Raw genomic sequence first — 23963 nt, 5'->3', positions numbered from 1 at the left:
TATTGTTTTACTTGATATGTTTTTTTTATATACCTTTCATTTAATTTAATGTATATCGGTTTCTTATGTAACTTTGCTGCATCTTGGCCAGGACTCCCTTAAAAAAGAGGTTTTTAATCTCTATGGGATGTTTTCCCTGCTTAAATAAAGGTTAAACAAAATAAAAATAAAACCTTCACTTATCTTAAAAATTTTACTGCAGCATAACCCCCATGTCACAGACTCTGATAACACCGAACCAAAAATACAGCATATTTGCACCATATAATTTAATGCTCTGAACTTCCATAACAATGCGTTTTTTTTGCACCATGTTTTTTCTTCCACACTGTTTACATTTGATCACTTCTGCACTTAAAGGCATGGAAACTTACTGCACTTACAGTCTGAAAAGCTGCACTAAACGAAATTTTCGTTTTTAATACACTATGTATACAAAACGACAATAAAAGTTGTCTAAATCTAAGTCTCTGGCCAAAGCATTATCACATTTTCACACATTCAAACAGAGAACTGGCAAAACTAATTAATCTATATATATCATTTGGCAAATTTCACATTTATAGAAGTAAATTCAATTAAACTAAACCCTCTTTATTCGCGTTAGATACTGAAATAAAGAAATACGTACAGTCTGCAAATCAGATCAACGATAAACCAACTCCATTAAAATAAAACGGAAACTGATCCTTCATTTACCGCAAACATCAAATTAATCTCAAACCTTAAAGCCCTCACAACTTTATTAGCCCCTCAAATGCATTTATCAGTATTGTTTTTGCAAATCTACTACCTGTTTTTTATTATGTAGCTGAAATTACAGTAACATGAATGTCTCTTGTTCTATAAATATTGTAAATATATTTTCCTCTGCATTATGTGTAAATAATTTCTCAGTAAAAAAAAAAAAAAACAGTTACAATTTACTATACATGCTCTCTCTACCTTCCAAAAGTACAGCCAGCTCATTTAGATTCAGCTGTAAATGAATGCATGCTGCTCAGTTAGAGAGCTGGGTGAATAAAATGCAAATGTGCATCTGGAGATTCTCCCTAATTCAGCCACATTTCCTGGAACTTCTCCTCTCAAACCCAGAACCTGTCTTCAAAAGCCACTTTGTAATCCACTCAGCACATACCGATGCTATTGTTCTGCACACCTGTACAACCGCTCCCTGCACCCACCTCCATCAGCTCCCCCTGCCGTCAGGGTTGGGCATGTCCAACATCAGACAGACTCCCCCCCACCCTGCTACAGATCAGTTAGAAATGCTATTGTCCCCATTAAGGCTCAATCTTCTCACATCATCTCAGCACTAACTGAATCATTACCATGTCAACAGAGACGTGCAGGCAGAGCACAAACAACATTCAGGAGGTAATGCACAACCTGGTCGTCATCATCTTTGTGAAAAGACTTGCAGATGGGGAGAGCGGTCGTTTGCATGAACAAGTCCGGGACTGTGCAGGACAGAGGAGTTTGTGATTTGAAGGTGGAGTTCAGTGTCTGTCTGCCTCCCTTCCCTTGCTCAGTCTTGAGTTGGTTATAATGTTTGAGGGCCTGCCAAAAATACATATAATAGATACAATGCAGCCACAAACCAGAGATCAAAGTAGCAGGTTATTAAGGGTCTTCACCATCGCTGCACGATCTTTCTTTTTCTGATCTCTCCTGTTTTTCTTTAAAATAAATAAGAAACACATTCAGGTCATACTGGAGGAGGAACATCTGTTGATATGACTTTCAACACTGCAGCCTCTTCATTTCTTTTAGGTCTGGATGTTGACTGAACATTATAACCTACTAGACCATTTATTTGTAGCTCTGAATTTATGCTTGGGGTCAGTATCCCTCCAACAAAACCACAGAACACAGAATTTTCCAATATTTTTCTATATTTAGCTTCATCAGTCTTCCATCTACCTTTATTGATGTTTTTCTCCAGGTTAAAGAAAAAAGCGTCCCCACAGCATGATCTTTTCTCCACCATGTTTCCTGATAGGACAGTGGGTTTAAATTCCATATAGCGCTTTAAATCTAGGCCAGTTTTACCCTCATCTGACCAGGGCCGGTTTCCTCCTCATGCTTAATTCAGACTTTAAACAGTAGTTCTTCCTGTCAGGTTTTCTTTTAATAACTATTTGCTTTCATAAAGCCCAAATATTGGCGTGTACAGTTGATAGTTTTGCTACTGATGCATAAAAATGTAACTAGGTGGTGGTGCTGGATTTTATTAAGGTAAAGGGGCTGAACATAAATGCACAGGTGACATTCCACTTTAGAATATGTCCTGCTTTGTGCTAGTATATTGACAAATCACGTTAAAATGTGTGCAATATTACAATGTGAAAAAAGGTTCATGGGGTAGTGAACAGTTAAAACAAAAAAACTAAGAACATTCTGACTCAGACTTGGATGCTGAGCTTATTTCGTTCTAATCTGGGTCTAAACCCAATGAGAAAACAATTAATGATGCTGCCAAGACTCACAGCTAGACCTGACATGTCACTGAATCAGCAGTTTAATGTTCAGGAGTACGCAGCTTGATTTGACCCAACATTTTTTGTTGTTTTACTTAATTTCTCATTTAAAAAATTAAAGAAAATGCAGATAAAGGCAAGAGAGTTTACTTAAAAAAAAAAAAAAAAAAACACATTCATGATGTTAATACAGTGTGGAACCTCAGCTGTGATAGGTGACGCAACTCAGCAAGGAGAAGGGCAAAAACACAATAAAAATAAACGTAATTATAAGATTCTTTTGAATAAAGGCATCATAATATTGCACTCTTTTCATCATGTTTCAGCAACCTTCCCTGATCCTTAGCAACTGAGTCAAGATCAGCTGTGGAGAGTAAAAAAAAATCAAGCAGTAGAAATATATTAAAAAAGAAATTATATTCTGTATATATTGCAAAAGAAACACATTTTTCCCACTTTTATATCTACAAATAATAATAATGGAACAATATGATCTAACAAAAACATTCAGTATGATGAGAGTTCTGAATTTTAGGAGGGCTGGATTGATGAGGCTCTAGAAGGAGTGAACACAGCAGCATGGAGGTGGTCCCTGATGGAAAATCACAAGCCTTTAGAATATATATTCTGAGATTAAAGTCAGAATTCTGAGAAAAAAGTCAGAATCCTGAGATTAAAGTCAGAATTCTGAGATTAAAATCAGAATTCAGAATCCTGAGATTAAAGTCAGAATTCTGAGAAAAAAAGTCAGAATCCTGAGATTAAAGTCAGAATTCTGAGAAAAAAAGTCAGAATCCTGAGATTAAAGTCAGAATTCTGGGATAAAAGTCAGAATTCAGAATTCTGAGATTAAAGTCAGAATTCTGAGAAAAAAGTCAGAATCCTGAGATTAAAGTCAGAATTCTGAGGTTAAAGTAAGAATTCTAAGATTAAAGTCAGAATCCTGAGATTAAAATCAGAATTCTGAGATTAAAGTCAGAATTCTGAGATTAAAGTAAGAATTCTGAGAAAAAAGTCAGAATTCTGAGATTAAAGTCAGAATTCTGAGATTAAAGTAAGAATTCTGAGAAAAAAGTCAGAATTCTGAGATTAAAGTCAGAATTTTGACTTTTTTGTCATATTATACTGAAATAAAATTTAAAAATCAGCGAATTTATTTTTTTTTTCAGTGGCCCTAATCCTCTTCCGTATTTACCTGTTGGACAGAGGCGCAGATTGGTTGAGAGCAAAGCACCCGCTCAGCCCGGGGCCACGCCCACACAACGCCCTATAAACCCACACTGAGCAGCGGCCACTCCGCGCGCAAAATGTTTGAATGAGCACCCTGCCTGTTTTTTTTTTTTGTAGAGATTTTTAGTATTCTCCCGATGTTTTACAAAGTCGCAGTTTTAGCTCTTTTATCAGCAAAGGTTTAGATATTTTATTGCATTTCATTTTTTTTTTAATTTCGGCGCACAGGTAGCTGGAAAATGGCAGAGTGGAAGACGCAGGTGACCTACAGCTATAACCCGTCCTATCAGACCTACTACGGGGTTCTGTATCAGCCCATGGCGGGACAGAATCACCTGCCCGCCTGGAGCGATAGCGGACTCACCGACCTGAGCAGCTACAATGGCGGCGCTACGCAGAGCGTTGCTACCGATATAAATACCACCATGACCGGCGAAGAGTCCCCTCCGCGCAGCCCCGAGAGCAGGAATTGCTACCCGGGAACCGAACTGTCTTATCTCCATGACAGCCATGAAGGGCAGCTAACGCTAGCCGCGCCGCCGCCGGAGATCTATGGAGGAGCGGGTGAAGTCAGACGGGCCAGGAGTGATTCAATCAGCGACTCTGAAGCGCACACTTCCCCTGGTAAGTGTTTCACGACATTTATTTTAAACCATACTCACATATCCTTGAATATACGAGAAAAGTTCTTCCTCAAGGGTCGCAAGGTAGGAATCCATGGTTCGTTAAATATGGCGGCACTCGGTGCGTAGAAAACCAAGGTGGCGCCATCTAGCGACTGAGCGGCACGGCCGTAAATCATTTAATGGATGATTTCAAATTTAAAACTCAAAATATACAAAGAGAACCAATTTCAAAAGCGTTTTATAATTGAATATTTTGAATTATAATCAAATATTTATTGCCATTTCATTTAATCTTGTTAATACATTTATGTAGTAAAAAGTATATTTTTGTGTATAAACGCACCGAAAACTTGTTACTCTGAGATGGTCTCTTCCACAAATACAAGAGAGAGAAAAATGTCGAAAAATATGTTCGATTGAGCAAGGTATTTCATTTTCTGCAAAAATTTTCAATTTTAGTTAAATATATAATTAAGTTATTTCAGCCATCAAATTTTATTTTTACTAATAGGCAGACCTTGTACCCTTTTTTTCTTTTTCCTCCATTTAGATTCTTGGAGCTCTGTGAGTAGCCGGGAAGGCAGCCTTCCGCATGTGGACCCCACCACCTGGGTGGAGAGGGACGTCTGTGAGGAGCCGCTCATCAGGAGCCCAGGTGGCAGCGAAGATGTTTCCAGCTCCCTGGTGGACTCTCCCCAGAACCTGGTTGTTCAAGAGAACGAGGCCAACAATAGCCCCATCCATGCACAGGCTCCCTTTCCTGCCCCAAAGAAGAATTGCACTGCTACGTCCACCAATCCTAAAGCAAAGGTCCGATCAGCCTTCTCTGAGAGCCAGATGAACGCTCTCGTCCAGCGCTTCAGTGTTCAGAGGTACCTCACACCAGCTGAGATGAAGAACCTGGCAGAAATGACTGGACTGACCTATAAACAGGTAAGGGGCGCTCAACAAGAGAAGAGCTAAGTATGTTTTAGTTTTTATACACTTTATAACAGTTATGTGTTTTGTAGGTGAAGACATGGTTTCAGAACCGGAGGATGAAGCTGAGGAGGCATCAGAAGGATACGAGCTGGGTGTCTGAGCGTTATTCCATCCGCAAGGAGAACTCCTATCACAGACCCGTCTTCTCCAACATGGCCTCACACATCCCACCTGTAAGTGGCTCTGTTAGCGTGGATCTGCTATGATGGTGTCCAGTAAGAGTTCCCTGTTTGAGATGTAACAGAGGGATAGCGATCCGGACACAGAACAATGCATCCATAATGGAGGTCTAACCGCAGTTATGGTTACGGCCTTAAAGGCGTGATGCAACACTACATACACGACACTGTTTTCAACATGCACATTTAAACGCTTGGCTAATTTTTTTCCCCCATATTTGTTTTTGTTGCAGTATCAAGCAGATGGCCACCCCCAGTTCAGGGGTCATTACAACCAGCACATCATGGAGGCAACTTATAAGAAGACCTCACAGAACCTGGCCTACTACCTTGCTGCTGGATCTGCTGGGTATCCACCGTGGCCCACTAACGCGTCACAAGCAGTCATGCCCAACCGGCCCCATCCGGCTGGCTGGGCGGTGCCACAAGGAGGCGTTTCCTTTGATTACAACCCCTGCGCAAACAACTATGTACACGCCACTACTGCTGAGAGCAAGGACCGGGAGCCTGTCAGCAGCTCCATGAACACAGCTATGGTTCATGATAGGAACCAGTAGCTTCGTCTGTCCATCCAGCTCATGTTAATAGTTGTTTGCCGTCATTTGTAGTTAAACACAGCTTTATAAGCAGGGTGTGCATATGTTCTGGTCTGTTGGGGAGTTTTGTTTTTATATGAGACTATTTAACGTGTATCCTTTATGCTTCGTCATACCAGATGTTTCTGGTTTGGATGCACTTTGTTCTGCAAGTTTTTACAGATCATGCAAACAAGCTAACTTGACATGCACACTTATTGAAAGGAATTTCTTTAATAAATACAAGTTCTGTTTGCAAGTTGGAGGTGTTGTCTTTAATCAAACTGGCATAAAGCTTTTCTATAATCCAGTAAGATGGTTAATAAGAAGCAGAGCAGGTCCTGCTGGTGCTATTCTGGCCCCTTCATGTTCCCTTGGCAGTTTTCAGATATTTCCATATAAACTATTACCATTACCACACTTTTCAAAAAGAAAATATTAGAATCTAGCAAGTTCCCTTTTTTTTTTTTTTTTAGCTTCATAATCTGTTTTTGCCCTAAATGACATCCAAGTATTAGTATCCAACTGAACTGCAGTGTTTTTTTTCTTTTGGCAAAACTACATTATCAGGGTGATGTAAACATAATTTAGTTTTCAGTTGTAAGCCTGAAATGATTAGAAATTGCTTTAAATGTTTGTGCATACTTTCTTTTACAGAATGCTTTGAATTACATCATTTAAAAACCATGTATATCTAATTTAATTTAGACCATCCCATTCCTTTAGTTTTGGATGTATAAAATGACAGCTGCAGTCCCTGTCTATGTGAATGTGTTGCTTTTAAAGTGAATTCCCCACATGAACTAATAAACCTACAGAGCTATTTTCTTTGCTTTGTATTAAAAAGCACTTTATTGAAAAAGTATTTACATCAGAACCAAAGTCAATGGTGACCATACAGTACAATTACAATATTGCTCCCCTTCCCAACATTTAGCAAAAGCTCTTAAATCTACAAGGCATTTCTTCCAGCACAAAAAAACTTCATCTCCGTGCAAAACATTTCTGTTTTTTTTGTAACGGGTTGTGGAAGTCGCTGCAAGTATCACTTGCACCACAGCATTTTATTCATGTTCTATAACTTTTAATGGCCGGCATAATACAGCAAATAACAGGATTTAGCTAGACCTGTTGATGCACTTTAAGTACCGGGTGATGCACACTAATGCATCATAGCAAGTTTTACTCATGATGCTAGCAGAGAGCAATTGTCTCTTTTCCTCCTGAATCCCACATCCCAACACACATACTTTCCCTTATTCAACCAGAACCTGCATTTGGAGTTCATTATAAAACCCTTCATGAAAAGTCCAAGGCCCCTAGAACTTCTCCCATTCACACAACAGGAGACATGGAGTGAGAGAAGACACTGAAGTCTGTCGCTGCGTCTGTTTGTTTGGGGCCTCTGCAGTTCAATCCATTTTGAGGCTGCGGTAGATATAGCGAATAAATGCCAGCGATGCCCAGAACGACACGCTGCCCAGCATCAGCGAGAACACCATCGCTGTAAGCAGGGAGTATCCGAAGAACTCAGAGCTTTGCACCAGGCCGCTCATGGAGGAGCGGTTACGATAGTAGAAAACAGAATAGACAAAGATGAAGAGGCCCGTGGATCCGGTGCTCAGCACACTCCTCCACCACCACCTGTAGTCCTCGCCCGACAGCAGGAAGTAGGTCAGGGCTACGGAGATGCAGGCGCCCACCGAGAGGAGGATGGCGAAGACGCAGAGCAGGATGCCGTAGAGGGTGTAGTGTTCTCGGCCCCAAACGGTGGCGAAGATATAGTAGAGTTCCACTGAGATGGCACTAAGGGAAGGTAGAGTTAAAATATAGATCAAAATGCAGGGATTAAACAATCCTAAATGCAATAATCTGTAAAGGCAGATTATTCTAATAGGAAATAATATGTACAGTTATTTATGAAATAATTAGTTCTCGTGAACTTTTTTACATTTTGTCTCTTGAAACTAAACGTAAACCTTTGGCCTACATCATACGAAACTCAAAATCCCCTTGTTGAACATGGTGATGGCAGCATCATCCTGTGGGGATAGTTTTCTTAAACAAGGACAGGGAAGGGGGTCAGAGTTGTTGGATTTATAGATGCAGCTTAACTGGAAGAAAACCAGCAGATTTTACATCCGATCTGACTGAACCTGATTTATTCCTACACCTGGTTAAAAAAAAAATAACAAAAACAATAAAGTGAATTTGTAAGATTTTTTTAAACCAGCAATTTACATCTCCTTTAAAATGATGCATTGTGTTTAAATATAAAATAGAAACCAACAAACACGAGGAAGTAACTGGATAAAATGTGACAACATATGAAAAAGTATGAATTCTTTAGCAAGGTGCTGCATCTGCTAATCCAGAGCATTTGTGGAAAGCCATTGCTGACACAATCTGAAGCCGATATCCAAACTTAAAAATTTCTAAAGCTGTCCCATCTTCACGCAGAGTCAGACCTCACCTGAAAGGCAGGAAGCCACCGATGGCCATGTGTACCACGGCGTGTTTGTACCAGGGCTGAGGGGGGATCTGCCGGGGGATGTTACGAGTGCGGCACGGCGCCTGGAAGCTGCCGGCCCGGTTCTTTCCCACAATCCCGCCGATGACGGTGAGGGGGAAGCCAACCAGAACCCAGGCACACAGCAGGAGGAGCACTGTGGTGGCCGGCAGAGCCTGAGTGGAGCCGCTCCACCAGTGGACGGAGTTCACCACGCTCCAGGTGAGGAAAAGGGGAGCTGTGGAAATGTGGGACCCACAGTCAGCAGAACGCATCTACTAACACTTTATGCATCAGTAGAGCTCAACTGAAGCATATGAGCAGGGGAATCCATTAACTTGAACACAACAATGCAAATTGTAAAAAATATTAACGACATTATTTATGTCCTGATCATTTCTCTTATCTTTCACTAAGTTTGCACATTCCCACTAGATTCAAATATTAAATTGCACCTTGAAAATCTGCTGAATGGATGAAACCTACTCAACCCATAGATTTGCAGCATGCGCAGGAAAACCAAATCCAAGAGGAAGGAGAACAAATATTAACTCCTAACGCTGCATTCTGCTGATTTGACACAAACAGGAGGGATTGATGTTTAAAATGTTTGGTCATTAGCATGCTGCTTCGAAAAGTGAGTTTTAAAAACTTCAAAATTTTTAATTCAGATCAGAGTCCTCGTATCGGACGTCAGAGTTTTTCTCCGGCTGTTTAGAGCTTAAAATAACGGAGGCTGCTGCTCACTGCTGCTCAGCAGGCTGAAAGAATGTTTCTACAAATTGGATTGTTTGGTAAAAGTAACAGGAAAAAAAAACACATTAAAAACACAAAACATCTTGATAGGTAGGTTAAAGGAGCTCAACACATCACTTCTGAAGTACAGTTATTAAGCAGACAATAGCAGCCTAGCTACCCCAGCAAGAAGCCGGACTAATTAAGATAACTCATTTAGGGGCAAAAAAAAAAAAAAAAAAAAATCATATTTGAGCAACATTTTTCTTCATTGAAAAAAAAAAAAAAAAAAAAAAAGGTGTGATTTTCTTTATCTAACAGCTGTTTATTTAATAATTGTTGATTAACTATAAAATGCAAAGTAATAAAGGGTATTTTAATACTCTTTTCATTAAAAGTTCAATTAATTTCCACCTGCAGCACCTAACTTTGATTAAGGCCAATAAATAAACACCAATTCCCTACTGTGACATTTTTGTTTTCAGCAAACGTAGAGCAGAGCTTTCATAGACCTGACATCAGCTGAGAAGAAGTTCATCAGTAAAAACCTTTTTAAAGGATCTTTTCCAAACATCTGTGACAGCAGAAAGATCAGCCAAGGCCCACGACCTTGGAATACCAGAACAAGCCTTTATGCTGCGGTTTTATTTATCAAATATCGTCCCAGTGCTGTAGTGAAAACCTCAGCATCCCTGTGGATGTTCAGTGCAAACACCGCTTGTTTGAGCTCACACACAAGGTTAACAAGAAACATGAATAAATCAGCACACTGAAAAAAATAGAAATTTAAATAAGTTGTTTCTTAAAATAAGTGCATTTTTTTCTTGAATTTAGGAGGTAAGTCTGAAACTTTGCCAATGCAGCAAGATGATTTACACTTAAACTAAGGAAAAACAATTGCATTAAAAGCATATTATCTAATCATCTTATTTTAAGAGTAAAATACTATTTTCATTGGCAAATCATCTTATTTACCTACTCAAATTGAGGGTACATACATGCAATGTAAGAGTTTTTTTTAAACTTGTCTAGAGATAAGTAAATTGTAATTGTCTTTCCTTCTTCCCAGCTGAACTATTTGAGTTTGCACAATTTCCTCCATAAAAAATAAGACTTAGAGAGCCATTCTAGTTTAATTGAGCCCGCTAAATGTATAAAAGTTGCCTATATTTAAAACGCTCTTGCTTTGGATCTTATCTTATGTTTAAATTAATTAAATTAGAGATTTAAGACAGAACAGACTTAAAACATCACCTGAGAAAAGAGAGGAGGTGAGGATGATGTTCCACACCCAGCGCTGCCCGTTGATCTGCGTGTAGAAGCTGCAGGAGACGTAGCCCGATACGCAGCTGGTCAGAGCGTACAGGACGATGGCGGCCGAGTTGATGGCCCCGTGTCGGTGGACATTGAACATTCCCAGCAACGCCATGAGGATGATGGCTGAGGTAACAAGAGAGGCGAAATTATTTCCACTCCAGCAAAACATTGAAGATGGGCTTCTCATTGACTTCTAGATTATTTTTTTTTTGTTTCTACAAATTGTTGCTAAAGGTTTGGAGCTGAAGCCACTCTGCTTCTGAACAGTGATGGTTTCCATGGGAATTAGCCCTTTGTTTGAATGTTTCCATCTATGGTTCTGTCTGAAGGCTTACCAGTGGCCAGGGTCAGGAACTGAGCTCCAACGCCCAGAACGGCACACAGCAGGCTCTTAAAGGGCGGGAACCTGAAAACATCTGTATGGATGATTTTCCAGCCGTTGTCTCCTTGGTCCAAATCATCACAGCCGCCCTCCTCTTCCACATTGTACCTGAAAAACGACAGACCGGGCTTTTTAAACACCTCACCCGCCAGTTATACCTCTGTATACTTTAACATTTAGCTTTCCTTAATTAGTAAAACTCCAGTCCTTCAGTCAGAAAGCACAACTCATTTAAGCCATCCATGTTTTAGTAGCCATTTAAAATAGTGTGGGGAGTTTGCAAATAGATTGCTTCTACAGGACTGGAACGGAATATTGATAGGATACCAGTAGATAGCTTTATATAGGAACAGCATTATCAAGAATTTAACTTTTATTTATTTACTTTTTCATGAGTTACAGCTTTGCTAAGTGCTGGAAAGGATTAAAGAGACTTTTTAGCCCCATTTTGACAATCTTATTTTCGATTCTAGTTCATTTTTTACCTGGTTTATTTCTTATTTTAGCAAAAGTTTTTATTAGTTTAGTTATAGTTTTAGTCTTTTATGTAATTTCACTTACATACTGGGGCCAAGACAAAAAAAAGAAAGAAAAAGGAAACTAGAATAGTAAGTAATAATGAACGGGTTCCAAGCCCCGCCCCAGCAATTCGTCCCCCGGGGAAAACAGCAACCTCAAACTAGACCCTATATGAATGAATTATGATAAAGACACAAACGAAAAAACGAAAAAAAATCTCTCTTAAAACTCAATTCATTTAAATAACTTTTGTAAACTCTTAGTACAGTTTCAGTTAGCTTTTTTTTTTTTTTTTTTTTACTAGGGTCAAATTTTTATTTTTTTATTAGTTAACTAGAATGTTTTTTCAATTCTAATATTCTTGGTATCATTCATGTATCATTTATCTTCTATATTTACGTGTTCAGTCAGATCTATGTTTAGAAGCAATCCCTGAAGCTATGCACATTTCTGGTGACTTGAAGATTAAAGAGGCTTTGTAACCCGAACCAACCCAGCAGCATGTTGAGGCCGACCAGCACAAACTTTAAAACTTAAAAAAAGTTTACAGACAAACATGTTCATAACAATTGCAATGAAAAAATACAGAGAATATAGCTACAATTCTAAGAATAGAACCTTTTTCCTTCACTTCAAAGAATGTAAAGAACAATTTAATAATTCAGTCTAAATCCTTGCTTTACAAACTCAAAATGTTTAAAGTTTCAGCTAAACCATTTATCCCTGACTGTTTACCTTCATAAATACCTGTTGGAGCTATTTATTCTTTATTTCTTTATCCATTTGAATTGTGTTAATTCCTAAACTTATATATTTTTTGTATTATTTACAGACTTAATTTATAGGTTAATTGTTGCATTTTTGTGCATCTATTTTTTGTTGTTTTATTATTTTTCTTTATTTTATTTTATGTAAAACAGGAAGAAATGTGGGCGGTCCACTTTCTATAATTGTAGGAGCCTGGTAAGGACCAGCAGGCATTTGGGTTAGGGGCCTATGGGTTTTTACCAGTGCAAGAGAGGTAACAGGGCAAGGAAAGTTTGAACTCTGTAATGTGACAAAGTATAGGAAATAAATCAACTAAACATCTACAAGTTTGGACTTCCACTTCTTTTGCCTGCGTCAAGAAAACGTGACCCCAGTGCCTATAGTGGCTTATTGGAACTTAATTGGATGTTTGGTTTGACAAACAATTGCCACTACAATACCATTTAAAGAACTTATTTTAGTCTGTGTTGTAATGATTTCACCACCGTCTGTTAGCAGTGAACAGATATGAAAGTCTGACCAAAATCTTTGGATTCTAGTTGTTTTTAACTGAGATTATTTTCTTATTTTTTGGCACTAGTGCACTGCAAAAACGATCTAGAAATAAGTTTAAAAAATCCTTAAATTAAGAGTATTTACCGTACCCTGTATCTGAGTAGGTAAATGAGATGGAGCCTATGGAGTGAGCATTTTTACTCTTAAAATAAGATAAGTAGATAACATACACTTGAAATTTACAATGCAATTGTCTTTTCTTATTTTAAATGTAAATTGTCTTGCTCCATTGGCAAAATGTCTCTTTTACCTCTTCAATCCAAGAACAAATGCACTTATTTTAAGAAAAAATTACTTCTCTAGATTGACTTCTCTAGATTACAGGAAATTGGATGGAGAGAGAAGAAAATCCATGGTTGAGAACTAAAACCAGTTGCACATGGATGGCGCATTCTACCCTGAGTCACCAATGCCACCAACTAGGACTAGTTTTTGCTCCTAAATATTTTATTCCTATTGCATATTTTATTCCTATGGTTCTCTGCATTGACTCTTAAATGACGTTTCTAAGAGCCAATTGGAGGCAAATTTATTGATAAAGGTCAAAATACAAAATTGATACTTTTTTGTTAAAATTAGCATTTAATTTTACCAACACTGCAGCGTTAAAAGCATAGAATATAAAAAGGCAAACTTATAATGTATATTTTTGGGCTTTGCGCACTTTCATCTGGTTTGGTCTGCCGCGGTTTCCGTAGACTCGTGAACGAGATCTTAGGAAATCCTATACACTACTGTTTATGCTCTAAAAACATTCTAAATGACTTTGTTTCGAGTAAATTCTGGATGCTACCCACTCAGGACACTTGGAATACATTGGACGAGCAGTATGGAGGAATATTGACACGTTTTTTGTGGACTTTTATGGACCTTTCTGTCTCGGGCACCATAGACCTCCATTATTTGAATGTCAGCAGACAGCAAGAAGCCTCCCAGATCTCCAGATGCATTTGAGATATCAAAAAAGTACTCCAGAGTGTTGTTCAGCATGGGGGTGAGTAGAAAATGAAGGCTAATCATGTTTTGGGTGTACTATTCCTTTAAGGACATTTTTTTTTACAAAATTAAACCAGGTGAAACAAAAATATATCCACTTGGAGTATTGATAGATGAAAAAGTTATTTTTTTTTTTTCTCAAATTTACAAAATTTTTATATATTTTTTTTTTACAATTTTGATAAAGCATATTTCACAGTCTCTATATTCCATTTAACGATTAATGGATTACTAAATTAGTTGATGATTATTTCCGTAACGATTAATCCTATTCATTGTTTCAGCCCGAATGTGGACATAAACTTTACATACATCAAAAATATCTCTTGATCGCTATTAAATCCAGACATGGAGCAGAAAACTAAAGAATTCTCGTTAAAACTCAACAGTAGAACAACAGTAAACTGACTAAAATGGGGGAAGTGAAGCTGTGTTCACCGGGTTTCATCAGAGCACTGATAGCTAAATGCTTACTCACCTGGCAAAGTCATTCTTAAGGACCCGCATGAGGATGATGATGACGAAGCCCAGCAGCAGCACCACCAGCACCAGTGAGTTGATGATGGACAACCAGTGGATCTCCAGGGTTTTCGGGAAGAACGAGTAATCTCTGAGGCGCTCGGCTCTCCGAGCAAAAGGCAGGTTGGACTCGTACCAGCGGACGCTGTAGGTGTGTGTGATGGTCAGGCTGCCTCCCCCCACGCCGACTCCCCCCACCGCTGACCCCGCCCCCTCCTCCAGGGGAAAGGGCTTGACGTCCTTCACAGAGACGTTGGCGAAGATCACGTTGTCGCCGTTGTACTCGATGTTGAAGTCGAGGTGAGTCCACAAACCCACCTGACAGGGAAGAAGAGGCGACCGAGGGTGAGAAGGCGACAGGATGGCGTACAACAGATCTACACAGGTCCTCTGTTCACCTTATGGCTGTGAGGCAGGAAGCCGCTCTCCTCTATGTATCCCACAAACCCCCAGATGGGAATATCGTCTAAGACGAATTCAAAGTAATACAGTTCCTCGATGGCCTCGCGGAGCTCGTCCACCTGAGGAACACAGAAAAGAAGCAAATTTATTCACAAATGGAGAGAACCACTGAGTGTAATCCATCTTCAGCTAAACTAGCCCACATTTACAGGCAAAGCAGATATTTAAAGCCTAAAATTGCAGCAAACAAAGAACAAAACAGTCAGAAATCAAACATTGAACCACACGTATGATACTTTCAATGTATGAGTAGGCTGCAGCAATAAAAGCTGAACTGTTACCATGCAGCCTATAAATTACCTGTTTTTCTGATAGAGTGAGCTTGCAGAGAGTTTTTCTTTCCACATTCTCTCTGAAGCGGATGTGGTATAAAGACTCGGCCATCCTGTCCCCGTCCAGCACTTCGCCCAGACTCAGGGACTTGTGGTGCACCTGAAGATTTCACGCAAAAACAACAGGTGGGATTGTCAATGAGAAATAGGAAGCAGCCCGAGTCAGTTAAAGATCAGCCAACCTCCGTCGCCGCATGCCAGTACTATTTCATTGAGCAACTTTAAGCTTTGTGGGCCTACAAAAAACTATACAATAAGTCAGCAAAAGTCATCTTTTATTGTCTATACAAAAGAAAGGGCCCAATAAAGGCTGGTTAAGGACACTAAGGGACATTTAATGTTTTACTTTATTTATTTAAAGTAGCTAAAAGTGCATTGTATTCTCCTTTATAGCAAAACTGTAACACATACAGGAATTTTACTATATTTGTGGATTAAAAGTACAAGATTCACAGCAGTTTGACTGAAAGCTTTTGTTTATTGATGCTGCCAATGTGAAATGAAACATCCTCCAAATAAATGAATCCGTAAATTCAGTGGTTTAAAACAGCAACTGAAAGCCCTTGTTTTATTACGTCCTCAGAGCAGTGAGTTCTGACCTTATCTGGTCTGCAAACAGGCAGGGTGTAGTAGTGATAAGTCTCCTGAGGGTTATGATAAGGGCCCACTTTGTTGACATAAAGAGTCACATTGTCCCCTTGCTTGTAGCCCAATGCCCAGCCTGAGAACAAGCCCAGGATCAAGACACAGAGCGCTGCCATCGTCCTCCTGTAGCCACCGGGGAGCTATCCAGTTCCAGCACCTGCAGCAAACACACAGTTTATCAGATTGTGGCGATCATCTCTCTCTATTTAGACGTCCAAACTACTACCAGTACTCCAAACAGGGTTAATCAGTCTTTCATTCATTTTTTTAATGTTTTAAAATTGATTAAAACACAACTTGAAGAATTTTAGCATCATGAAAGTCTTAAAAGTTCAAAACGAGATGCTGCTCTGCTTGTTTGTGTTTTTCTAGAAAGAGATATGGACCTAAATCTCATCAACTATGTGGATTTTAATTTAAAAATATGTAAATATAATATTTCAAACCTTATCATATATTTAATAGAGAGCTCATCTTTTTTTTCTTTTTTGTTACAATAAAAAAAGACAATTAGAGCTCTAAAAAAGTGATGGCACGCCTTCTTAATTTGACGACTAATTGTCAGAGCTGTGTATTATAAAGGAATTTGTTATGTGAACTTCTTTGACTTGGAACCAGAGCATCCTGGCACTTTAACCAAAGACACATTCGTCTTCAGAAACAGAAACAGGCTGAGATTACAGGGAGGCTCAGTGTAAGAGGCTAAGGAAAAAAAATCCATGATTATTTCAATAGGTTTCACATTGAATCATCGCTATAGCAGACATTTTGGGACTTTTTCCTGCTTTTTTTGTGTTTTATTACAAAAACACCAACAAACAAAAAACCTCTCCCAGCTCATTAACTACTGAAACCATGGATTTTTAAAGTTAATCACTGAAAACCTTAACAGAAAGGTCCTAAAGTTGTGTCTCTGATCTTACATCCTCCATGAAGGCTGCAGTGAAAACAAAACAGCTTCTTTTCAACATCTGCTGATTTCCAGGAATCTCTAGAAATCGATGGAGCACACACTCCTATGCTTCTAAGTTTCAGTGTTAAAACATTCATTGTTGTTTACTAGCAGCCTGGTCGCTATTAATATCAACTGCCACCGATTCACACTGCTCCAACATCCAAACTAGTTTAGATATTTTTTTTCATAATAGCCTTTCTAAAAATAGATGCCCTTTTTTTAAGCCTGAGAGTCATAAAATGTAATCATGCAAACTTCAGCCACTGCCAGTCAGCTGGCTGAAAGACGGTTTTGAAAGACGTAGTAGAAGGCTACTGCTTATCGCAACCCAAATTTAGCTTTAGTTAGAAAAAAAAAATGGATAGTCATGGTGAGGAAACATAAGACGTGCACTTCATCATCTCTTATAAGGAAATGCTGTTTTAAAACTACAGCAGGTTGACTGGTGGTTTTAAATAAAGATAACACATTCATACCATCTTAAACCTCCCAATAAAAAGCTTGCTAGAGAAACGTGCAAACAAATATGACTATGAAGACAGATAAAACACAACAGAATGAAAGTGTTACAGCGTAAGCTCATCTATTATTGACGGTATATTAAGTTAAAGGGATTTTCTTAGGTCATGTCTGCAGACCAGAACTTCCGTCACTTCTGTATTTTATGAGATATTGAGCTGAAAAGAAAGGCAGACTACAATGATCACAGATTTCACTTATGGTGACCTATTTAGGACATCTGTAAAATGAAATAAAGATGCATAAGTACAAGATTTTATTGGCTAAAGAAGAAAAACAAGTCATATTAGCTGTGATTAAAAAGAGTTTAAATAGACTTTTTGTGTCATTGCTTTTTTTTCCATCCCCCTCTCAAAATCTAAATCTAAAAATCCACTCACAGTAGGCACCCAGCTGAGTAATGATGCAGAAATTTCTGCTGTAGGATTAAGTTAAATTCTTTAACATTTAAAAAAACAACATGAAATGAAAAAGATCCTCTTGTTTCTTTGGATTGATTTCATCCCAGAAGCCACCGGTTTCCAGCTGATCCCTGTAAACACCATGGTGGCAAATTTTGACAGCTTTCAATCAAGCTTCTCCAGTGCATCACTTGAAATCAGTGCAAGCCCCTGGCCTAAAACACCATGACAGATACTGCCTTGCATGTAGTGATGTCTAATGGAAAAGATAATGACAGTATAAATCTGTTTCTTTACTTTCTGGGTCTACTTAGGTTAAAACAATCAGATTATCAATGAGTACAGGGACTCAGTAAACTGCCTGAAAGATATAAATTGAAGAACATTTTTCAGACCAGCCATAAATGAGTTTGCATTGCTGTAAAAGCCTGATAACAATGAGTGGAAGCAGTGGGTGATGCAGCAGTTATGCTGGACTTCAGCTCAGGATACCGTCCAAATGGTTTCTATTACAGCTGGCCTTCACATGATCTCTGAATAACTTAAAAAAATAAAACAAACGCACAAGCCATCCCATTCTGCTCATGTTTTTTTCACAGACTGATTCAAATCAATCTATTTTTGACCAACATTTCCTGCAAATCCATAAATGTTTCCAGTTATGGTTTCATTTTTATGTAATTTTCATACATATTAGCAGTTAACGTATATGAATAGGGGAAATATGCAAATAAATAGGAAAGAAATAGATAATTTAATTTAGCAGTAGTTCAAAATACAGATTATGGAATGCAAACTTGATTTTAGGATGTTTTTGATTCTGATTAAAACTCACAATGTTGATTAAATGACATAAAATCATAGCAAATGATATGTTTAGGTGACAAGTGAGAGTAAGTAGTTTTAAAGAACCTTCATCACACTGAAACTTTCACTAATACCTGTGCATAAACATAAAATATATTAACTTGTCGTTTTAAAATACCTCAAACAGTTTTTTTAAAACTGTGATCATTCAGTCTCACCGTCGATTCACCTCCGTGGCGATGAAGAAGCAACCAAACCAGTGTGGCGGCTGGATCGCTCGGACTCCAGGCCCAGACGGTCCGTTAACGCTCACCGAGTAGCCTTAACGTTGGAGCCGGACACCGGGGGACATCCGGGATGCTGCACGTTAAACTGCCCCCACCCCTTCGCTTAAATCCGGGTACACTCAGTACTTTTACTGACAGGAGTAAGAGAAGAAAACGGGGATCCGACAACACGTCACCTGAAGAAATAAAAAATAATGACGACTTGCTCCACTTTTCCGGTTAGGGCGGAGAAACAAAACAAACACATATCCTATGTTACAGCTATTTTATTAGCTGTAATATCCCACCCTTTTTTCAAATCATTATTCCAATGCTCAGCGGGAAATTACCAAAAAATAAAATAAAAATGATTGAATCCTTGATAGCACAACGTATTCACTATTTTTCCACGGACCCGGATTTCCTCCAACCTCAAAGAACCAATCCAGTTCTCCGGTTTGACTTCCGCGTTAGTGCTAAGGCTAGTATAATCGCACGGAGCGATCGATGCGCGGGTCCGCAATGGTCTGTGATCCTGAGATGTTCGACGGTTTGACTAGTAACGCCTTGCTAATAGATTTCCCCGCGAAACACACGCAGTTACTGGCGCTCGAAACGCTCCTGCGCGTGGCTAAACTAGCTAAACGGTAAGTGTGTGTAAACATGTAAATTTTGACCGTTATTACGAAACACAACATTAGAGCTGCATGTAAATTATCTCTTTGGCTTATATAGTAGCGCTACAGTCATTCAGATGTTCTTTATAGCCCCTATTTGATAGCAAAACTAGCTTCCAACCGTGTTAGCAGATATTTTCTAAAGTTGTCTCCCACTGATATTTCTTATTGCATAGAGCTAATTCATTTCATATTCAACAGTACACAATGCTGATATATAAACACACTGGTCACTGTTGGGTTTCCATATTTCTAGTGGTTTAAATGAGGCATGATGTGCAAACTAGAGCGACTCCATTGTTTTGATTGCATCTTTTTTACAGATAGCATCTCAGGATGGGAATTCAAGGACTGGCCAAGCTGATTGCTGATCACGCCCCTGGTGCGATTAAAGAGCAGGACATCAAGAACTATTTTGGTAATTCTAACAGTCTATTTTCTGCATAAAAATTGCACTGCAATGATTTTCTAAATCTAAATAAGTCATTTTTTCCTTAAAATAAGTGCATTTTCTCTTGAATGGAGGAGGTAAGTGAGGTACTTTGCCAATGTAACAAGACAATTTGCATTTAAAATGAGAAAAAGCAACTGCATAGTCTTATTATAAGCACATATTATCATCATATTATCTAAATATTTTATATTAAGAGTAAAAATACTAATTCCATTGGCAGATCATCTTATTTACCTCCTTAAATTAAGGCTAAATACACTTGATTTAAGAAATTTTGATCTTAACAATAGGGTAAATATTGTGATGGTTTGTTTTAGGCAGGAAAATTGCAATTGATGCCTCCATGTGCATCTACCAGTTCTTGATTGCCGTGAGACAGGATGGGAACGTTCTGCAGAATGAAGATGGAGAGACGACAAGGTATGTTATCAGTCACTGATTTATGATCACTATTGCAGATTTAGTTGTTTTATTTTTATAGATCAATTGCCCAAGAGGTCTATGGGCAATAAACAAAGATGTCTTTGATCTTTCTATTTTTGTTGTAGCCACCTAATGGGAATGTTTTACCGCACAATCCGAATGTTGGAGAATGGGATCAAGCCGGTGTACGTGTTTGACGGAAAACCTCCACAGCTCAAGTCAGCAGAGGTTTGTATGAGTTAGATCAGACTTATGGGATTCTGTTTGTAGCACTTTATCTTCCATGACTTGTTCTATTTTTTCCTGGTTTAGCTCGAGAAGAGAGGGGAGAGGAGAGCAGAAGCTGAGAAAATGCTTGCTAAAGCTCAGGAACTGGGTACAACTTTTAAATATATAGTAAAAAGAAATCTGCACATTTCCTTTCTGCTGGTTTATAAAAAAAAAGTATTGTTTATTTCCTTAAACCAGGTGAGCAGGAGAATATTGACAAATTCTCCAAGCGACTTGTTAAAGTCACTAAGCAGCATAACGACGAGTGCAAGAAGCTGCTGACCCTGATGGGTGTGCCTTACATCGAGGTAACATTGAATAACCCTTACCTTTGAGAAATATGCCGATTCCATTTAAGTTTGATGGATAAATAAATAAAAAAAGGTCAAAACTGTGCTGGTTGGAAATGACTAAAACTTTGAAAGTTTGTGAATTTGGGGAAAAAAAAGCTTATGGTTCTAAAATGTTTTAAAATCAGCCTTTAAAAGACATTCATACTTGAAAGTCTTTGATTTTTTTTTTAAGGATCTTAAAATTTGAATTGAATAATTACAGCTGTTAGCATGTAGTTATTTGTTCTGCCATTCGCTGTTAATGTCAGCATATCATTCAGTTTGGGGAGTGTTGGCTTAGTGGGTTAGAGCAGTGTGTTTGTGCTCTGAGAAGGTTGCTAGTATTCTGTTCGATTCCCACAGCCTGCCCTCTGGTTCCCTGAGCAAGATCCTTGTGATTGCTCCCCGGGCGCCACACAATGGCAGCACACTGCTCCCCAAGAGGAAGCGTTAAATGCAGAGTACGATTTTCCCCATTGTGGGACAATAAAGGATTTACATTTTTTTATATTTACTTTTTTTCTAATTCAAAAATACTTTATTAATATCGAAAATGAATTTAAAAGTTAAATGTTAATTAAACATCCATCGTTCTGTGCCATATTTTAACAGTAGAACTGCCCCTCATCGAGGCATTGCATCATGACACACACACAGACCCCAAATAGGAACTTTCCTGGGGGGTTTTGTCAGTGTTTAGATTTTTTTTTGTGTGTGTTTATGCTGCGGTCTACTACTCGGGCCTTAAATCTAATAACGGAGAGGTCAAAAAGGAGGAATTTTGCACCTGTTCAGGATCACTTTGATCAGATTTCTTGTTTATCAAAATGAGACCCAATTATAAAAGTATTTTCGGTTATTACATCTTTGCTTTTATCACATTAATTTTCACTGAGACCACCTCACATTAACAGAGAACTTTTCAGACTGCCAATGTATTTATATTATTCTTTACAAATACATAATTTTATAAAACTAAATGTTAGATTTTTTTTCATTTCATTCATTCACCACTAGATGGCCTTAGTGAGCATTTGCAGCTTTTATGAGGCTTAGAAAAAAATCAACCTTTTTGCAACATGTTTTTTGAAAAGTTTTGAGGATTTCAGTCTCATCTGTCCATAACATATTCATGTATTGTGGATATAAATCTAAGATATATATTTAATCTTCAGTCTAATATATAGTCTTTAATTCATGGCCCTTAGTTTTCATTGAATTTGCATATAAAAAGCATATTCAGATGTATCAGTACATACATGCTGCTTTCTGTGGTTCTTTAATTTGAGCAACTTAATCCAGAAAATTCCCTGCATTTGATTTGAACCAACCCTGTATTTGTTGTAGGCTCCTTGTGAGGCTGAAGCCAGCTGTGCTGCTCTGGCTAAAGAAGGAAAGGTCTTTGCTACAGCAACAGAGGACATGGATGGACTGACCTTTGGGACAAACGTCCTGCTGAGACACCTCACAGCCAGTGAAGCAAAGTAAAAACCTTTTAATCTTCTTGACAGCACAGCTAAACTGGATCTCTACTGATATCAATAATTATTGTTATAATGAAAATCAAAAAAGAGCCTTTATATGCATTTATAGGAAATACACACAAATATCATAATAAACAAATGTCTTTTTTGCTTCAGGAAGCTTCCTGTTCAAGAATTCCACTTTAATCGCATCCTGGAGGAAATGGGTCTGACCAATGAGCAGGTAGTCTGCTATTTTCCTCCTTGTTACTGAGGGTAAATGTGTATCTCTGCAGCACCGGCCTCACATTTCTCTATTGATTCTAGTTCATAGATCTTTGTATTCTGCTGGGATGTGACTACTGTGGCACCATCAAGGGAATCGGCCCAAAGAGAGCCATCGACCTGATCCGACAGCACGGCTCCATCGACGAGATCCTAGAGAACATTGACCAAAATGTAAGATGAAATCTCCTTGCCTAAGAATTGTTTTTTCCTAATAAAAATTCAGGAAAGCCCTTTTTATTTCAGTACAGTAAATACTGACCAAACAAGGTTAGAAGTGTAGGATTATCCCAACTCTAATTGTATATCCAATAAAAGATGGATAACATTTTTATAGCGAAGAATGAAAGATAATTAACGATCAAATTAATTTGAAATTGAAGCAAATTATGTCTCAAATATAATGAAAATTAATCCTTGTCTGTACATCCATTTCTTCACCATGATGCACACTTGGAATTGTGTTGATATATTTTAAAACACATTTTCCATAAGTTCTTGTTTTTCCATCCTCTTCCGCTTATCGGGGGTTGGGTCGTGGAGGTAGCAGCTTTAGTAGGGAGGCCCAGACGTCCCTCTCCCCAGCCACTTGGTCCAGCTTCTACAGGGGAATCCCAAGGCACTCCCAGCACGGTCCCTCCGGCGTGTCCTGGAGGGACTCATTTCAGCCGCTTGTATCTGGGATCTCGTTCTTTTTCGGTCATGACCCAAAGTACATGAGCAGAGGTGAGCGTAGATCGACTGGTTAATTGAAAGCTTTGCCTTTTGGCTCAGCTCTCTCTTCACCAGAACAGACGGCACGTACGGCACATGCTTCGTAGCAGACGCCGCACCAATCCACCTGCCGATCTCCCCCTCCATCTCCCCCTCATTCATGAACAAGACCCCAAGATAGCTACAACTTTGATTTATATGAAATTATTTATCTGAAATAGAAGCTGCTTCAACCTTTAGCCAGTGGGCTATATTGTAGACGTAATAGTAAATAGCAACTGCTCTGATGTGTTACAAATTTTGTTGTGGATAATGTCAAACGTTTAGGGCCCAGTGCAGAACCTTGTGGCACCTTGGAGGTAAATTGCAGTAAATTAGTCAGATTTCAGTTTTTCTACTGTATACAGTGATTCACTGGTGTTGATAGGATGAGGCTCTTCTTCCTTTTACATCACATCCTGATTGTTTTTATCAGCAGTCAATCGTCTAAGATCCAGTATTCGTCACTGTAAACCGGGGCTGCAACTAACGATTATTTTGCACGTCGATTAATCTGTCAATTATTTTATTTATTTATTTATTTTTTT

General features: G+C 38.6%; 3 protein-coding genes across 4 annotated transcripts in view; 2 read left to right on the top strand and 1 right to left on the bottom strand.

The window, feature by feature from the left end:
* Positions 1 to 3949: 3949 nt before the first annotated feature.
* Positions 3950 to 6053, top strand: LOC107098537 (barH-like 2 homeobox protein). Its single transcript, XM_015396275.1, has 4 exons — positions 3950 to 4334; positions 4887 to 5269; positions 5347 to 5490; positions 5730 to 6053. Exons 1-4 carry the CDS (start codon positions 3950 to 3952, stop codon positions 6051 to 6053), a joined length of 1236 nt encoding a protein of 411 aa, XP_015251761.1.
* Positions 6054 to 6914: 861 nt separating this feature from the next.
* On the bottom strand, positions 6915 to 19211 carry tm9sf1 (transmembrane 9 superfamily member 1). Of its 2 annotated transcripts, XM_015396286.1 has the most exons (10): positions 19067 to 19211; positions 18711 to 18955; positions 15765 to 15967; positions 15134 to 15265; positions 14770 to 14892; positions 14331 to 14689; positions 10968 to 11122; positions 10570 to 10755; positions 8545 to 8818; positions 6915 to 7877 (listed from the first exon to the last, which is right to left on the bottom strand). In XM_015396286.1, the coding sequence occupies exons 3-10, from the start codon at positions 15924 to 15926 to the stop codon at positions 7484 to 7486; spliced, it is 1785 nt and encodes a 594-aa protein (XP_015251772.1). In that variant the 5' UTR covers positions 15927 to 15967; positions 18711 to 18955; positions 19067 to 19211; the 3' UTR covers positions 6915 to 7483. The 2 variants fall into 2 exon arrangements, with proteins under 2 accessions (XP_015251772.1, XP_015251771.1); XM_015396285.1 differs by having other exon boundaries at positions 18711 to 19201.
* A 114-nt stretch (positions 19212 to 19325) lies between these two features.
* The window catches only part of fen1 (flap structure-specific endonuclease 1), a 6798-nt gene continuing 2160 nt past the window's right edge, over positions 19326 to 23963 (top strand). The window contains exons 1-9 of the mRNA XM_015396287.1: positions 19326 to 19405; positions 19759 to 19853; positions 20207 to 20309; positions 20438 to 20540; positions 20625 to 20688; positions 20781 to 20890; positions 22262 to 22398; positions 22555 to 22621; positions 22705 to 22836. Coding sequence (XP_015251773.1) covers positions 19772 to 19853; positions 20207 to 20309; positions 20438 to 20540; positions 20625 to 20688; positions 20781 to 20890; positions 22262 to 22398; positions 22555 to 22621; positions 22705 to 22836 — 798 coding nt within the window. The 5' untranslated portion in view covers positions 19326 to 19405; positions 19759 to 19771. The remainder of the gene's footprint in view (positions 19406 to 19758; positions 19854 to 20206; positions 20310 to 20437; positions 20541 to 20624; positions 20689 to 20780; positions 20891 to 22261; positions 22399 to 22554; positions 22622 to 22704; positions 22837 to 23963) is intronic.

Source organism: Cyprinodon variegatus, unplaced genomic scaffold, assembly GCF_000732505.1.
Source record: "Cyprinodon variegatus isolate N-32 unplaced genomic scaffold, C_variegatus-1.0 Scaffold788, whole genome shotgun sequence".
In the NCBI taxonomy this organism is placed as follows: Eukaryota; Metazoa; Chordata; class Actinopteri; order Cyprinodontiformes; family Cyprinodontidae; genus Cyprinodon; species Cyprinodon variegatus.
This window is presented reverse-complemented; position numbering and strand designations above follow the sequence as displayed.

What these genes read in the sequence shown, in the direction of transcription:
- LOC107098537 (XM_015396275.1), top strand. Translation starts at nt 3,950, where the DNA reads ATGGCAGAGTGGAAGACGCAGGTGACCTACAGCTATAACCCGTCCTAT. An exon ending in CTGGACTGACCTATAAACAG is followed by an intron (nt 5,270 to 5,346) that starts GTAAGGGGCGCT and finishes TGTGTTTTGTAG; the next exon opens with GTGAAGACATGGTTTCAGAA. An exon ending in TGGCCTCACACATCCCACCT is followed by an intron (nt 5,491 to 5,729) that starts GTAAGTGGCTCT and finishes TTTTTGTTGCAG; the next exon opens with TATCAAGCAGATGGCCACCC.
- tm9sf1 (XM_015396286.1), bottom strand. Translation starts at nt 15,926, where the DNA reads ATGGCAGCGCTCTGTGTCTTGATCCTGGGCTTGTTCTCAGGCTGGGCA. An exon ending in CTGTTTGCAGACCAGATAAG is followed by an intron (nt 15,266 to 15,764) that starts GTCAGAACTCAC and finishes TGAAATCTTCAG; the next exon opens with GTGCACCACAAGTCCCTGAG. An exon ending in CACCTCCTCTCTTTTCTCAG is followed by an intron (nt 8,819 to 10,569) that starts GTGATGTTTTAA and finishes ACATTTCCACAG; the next exon opens with CTCCCCTTTTCCTCACCTGG.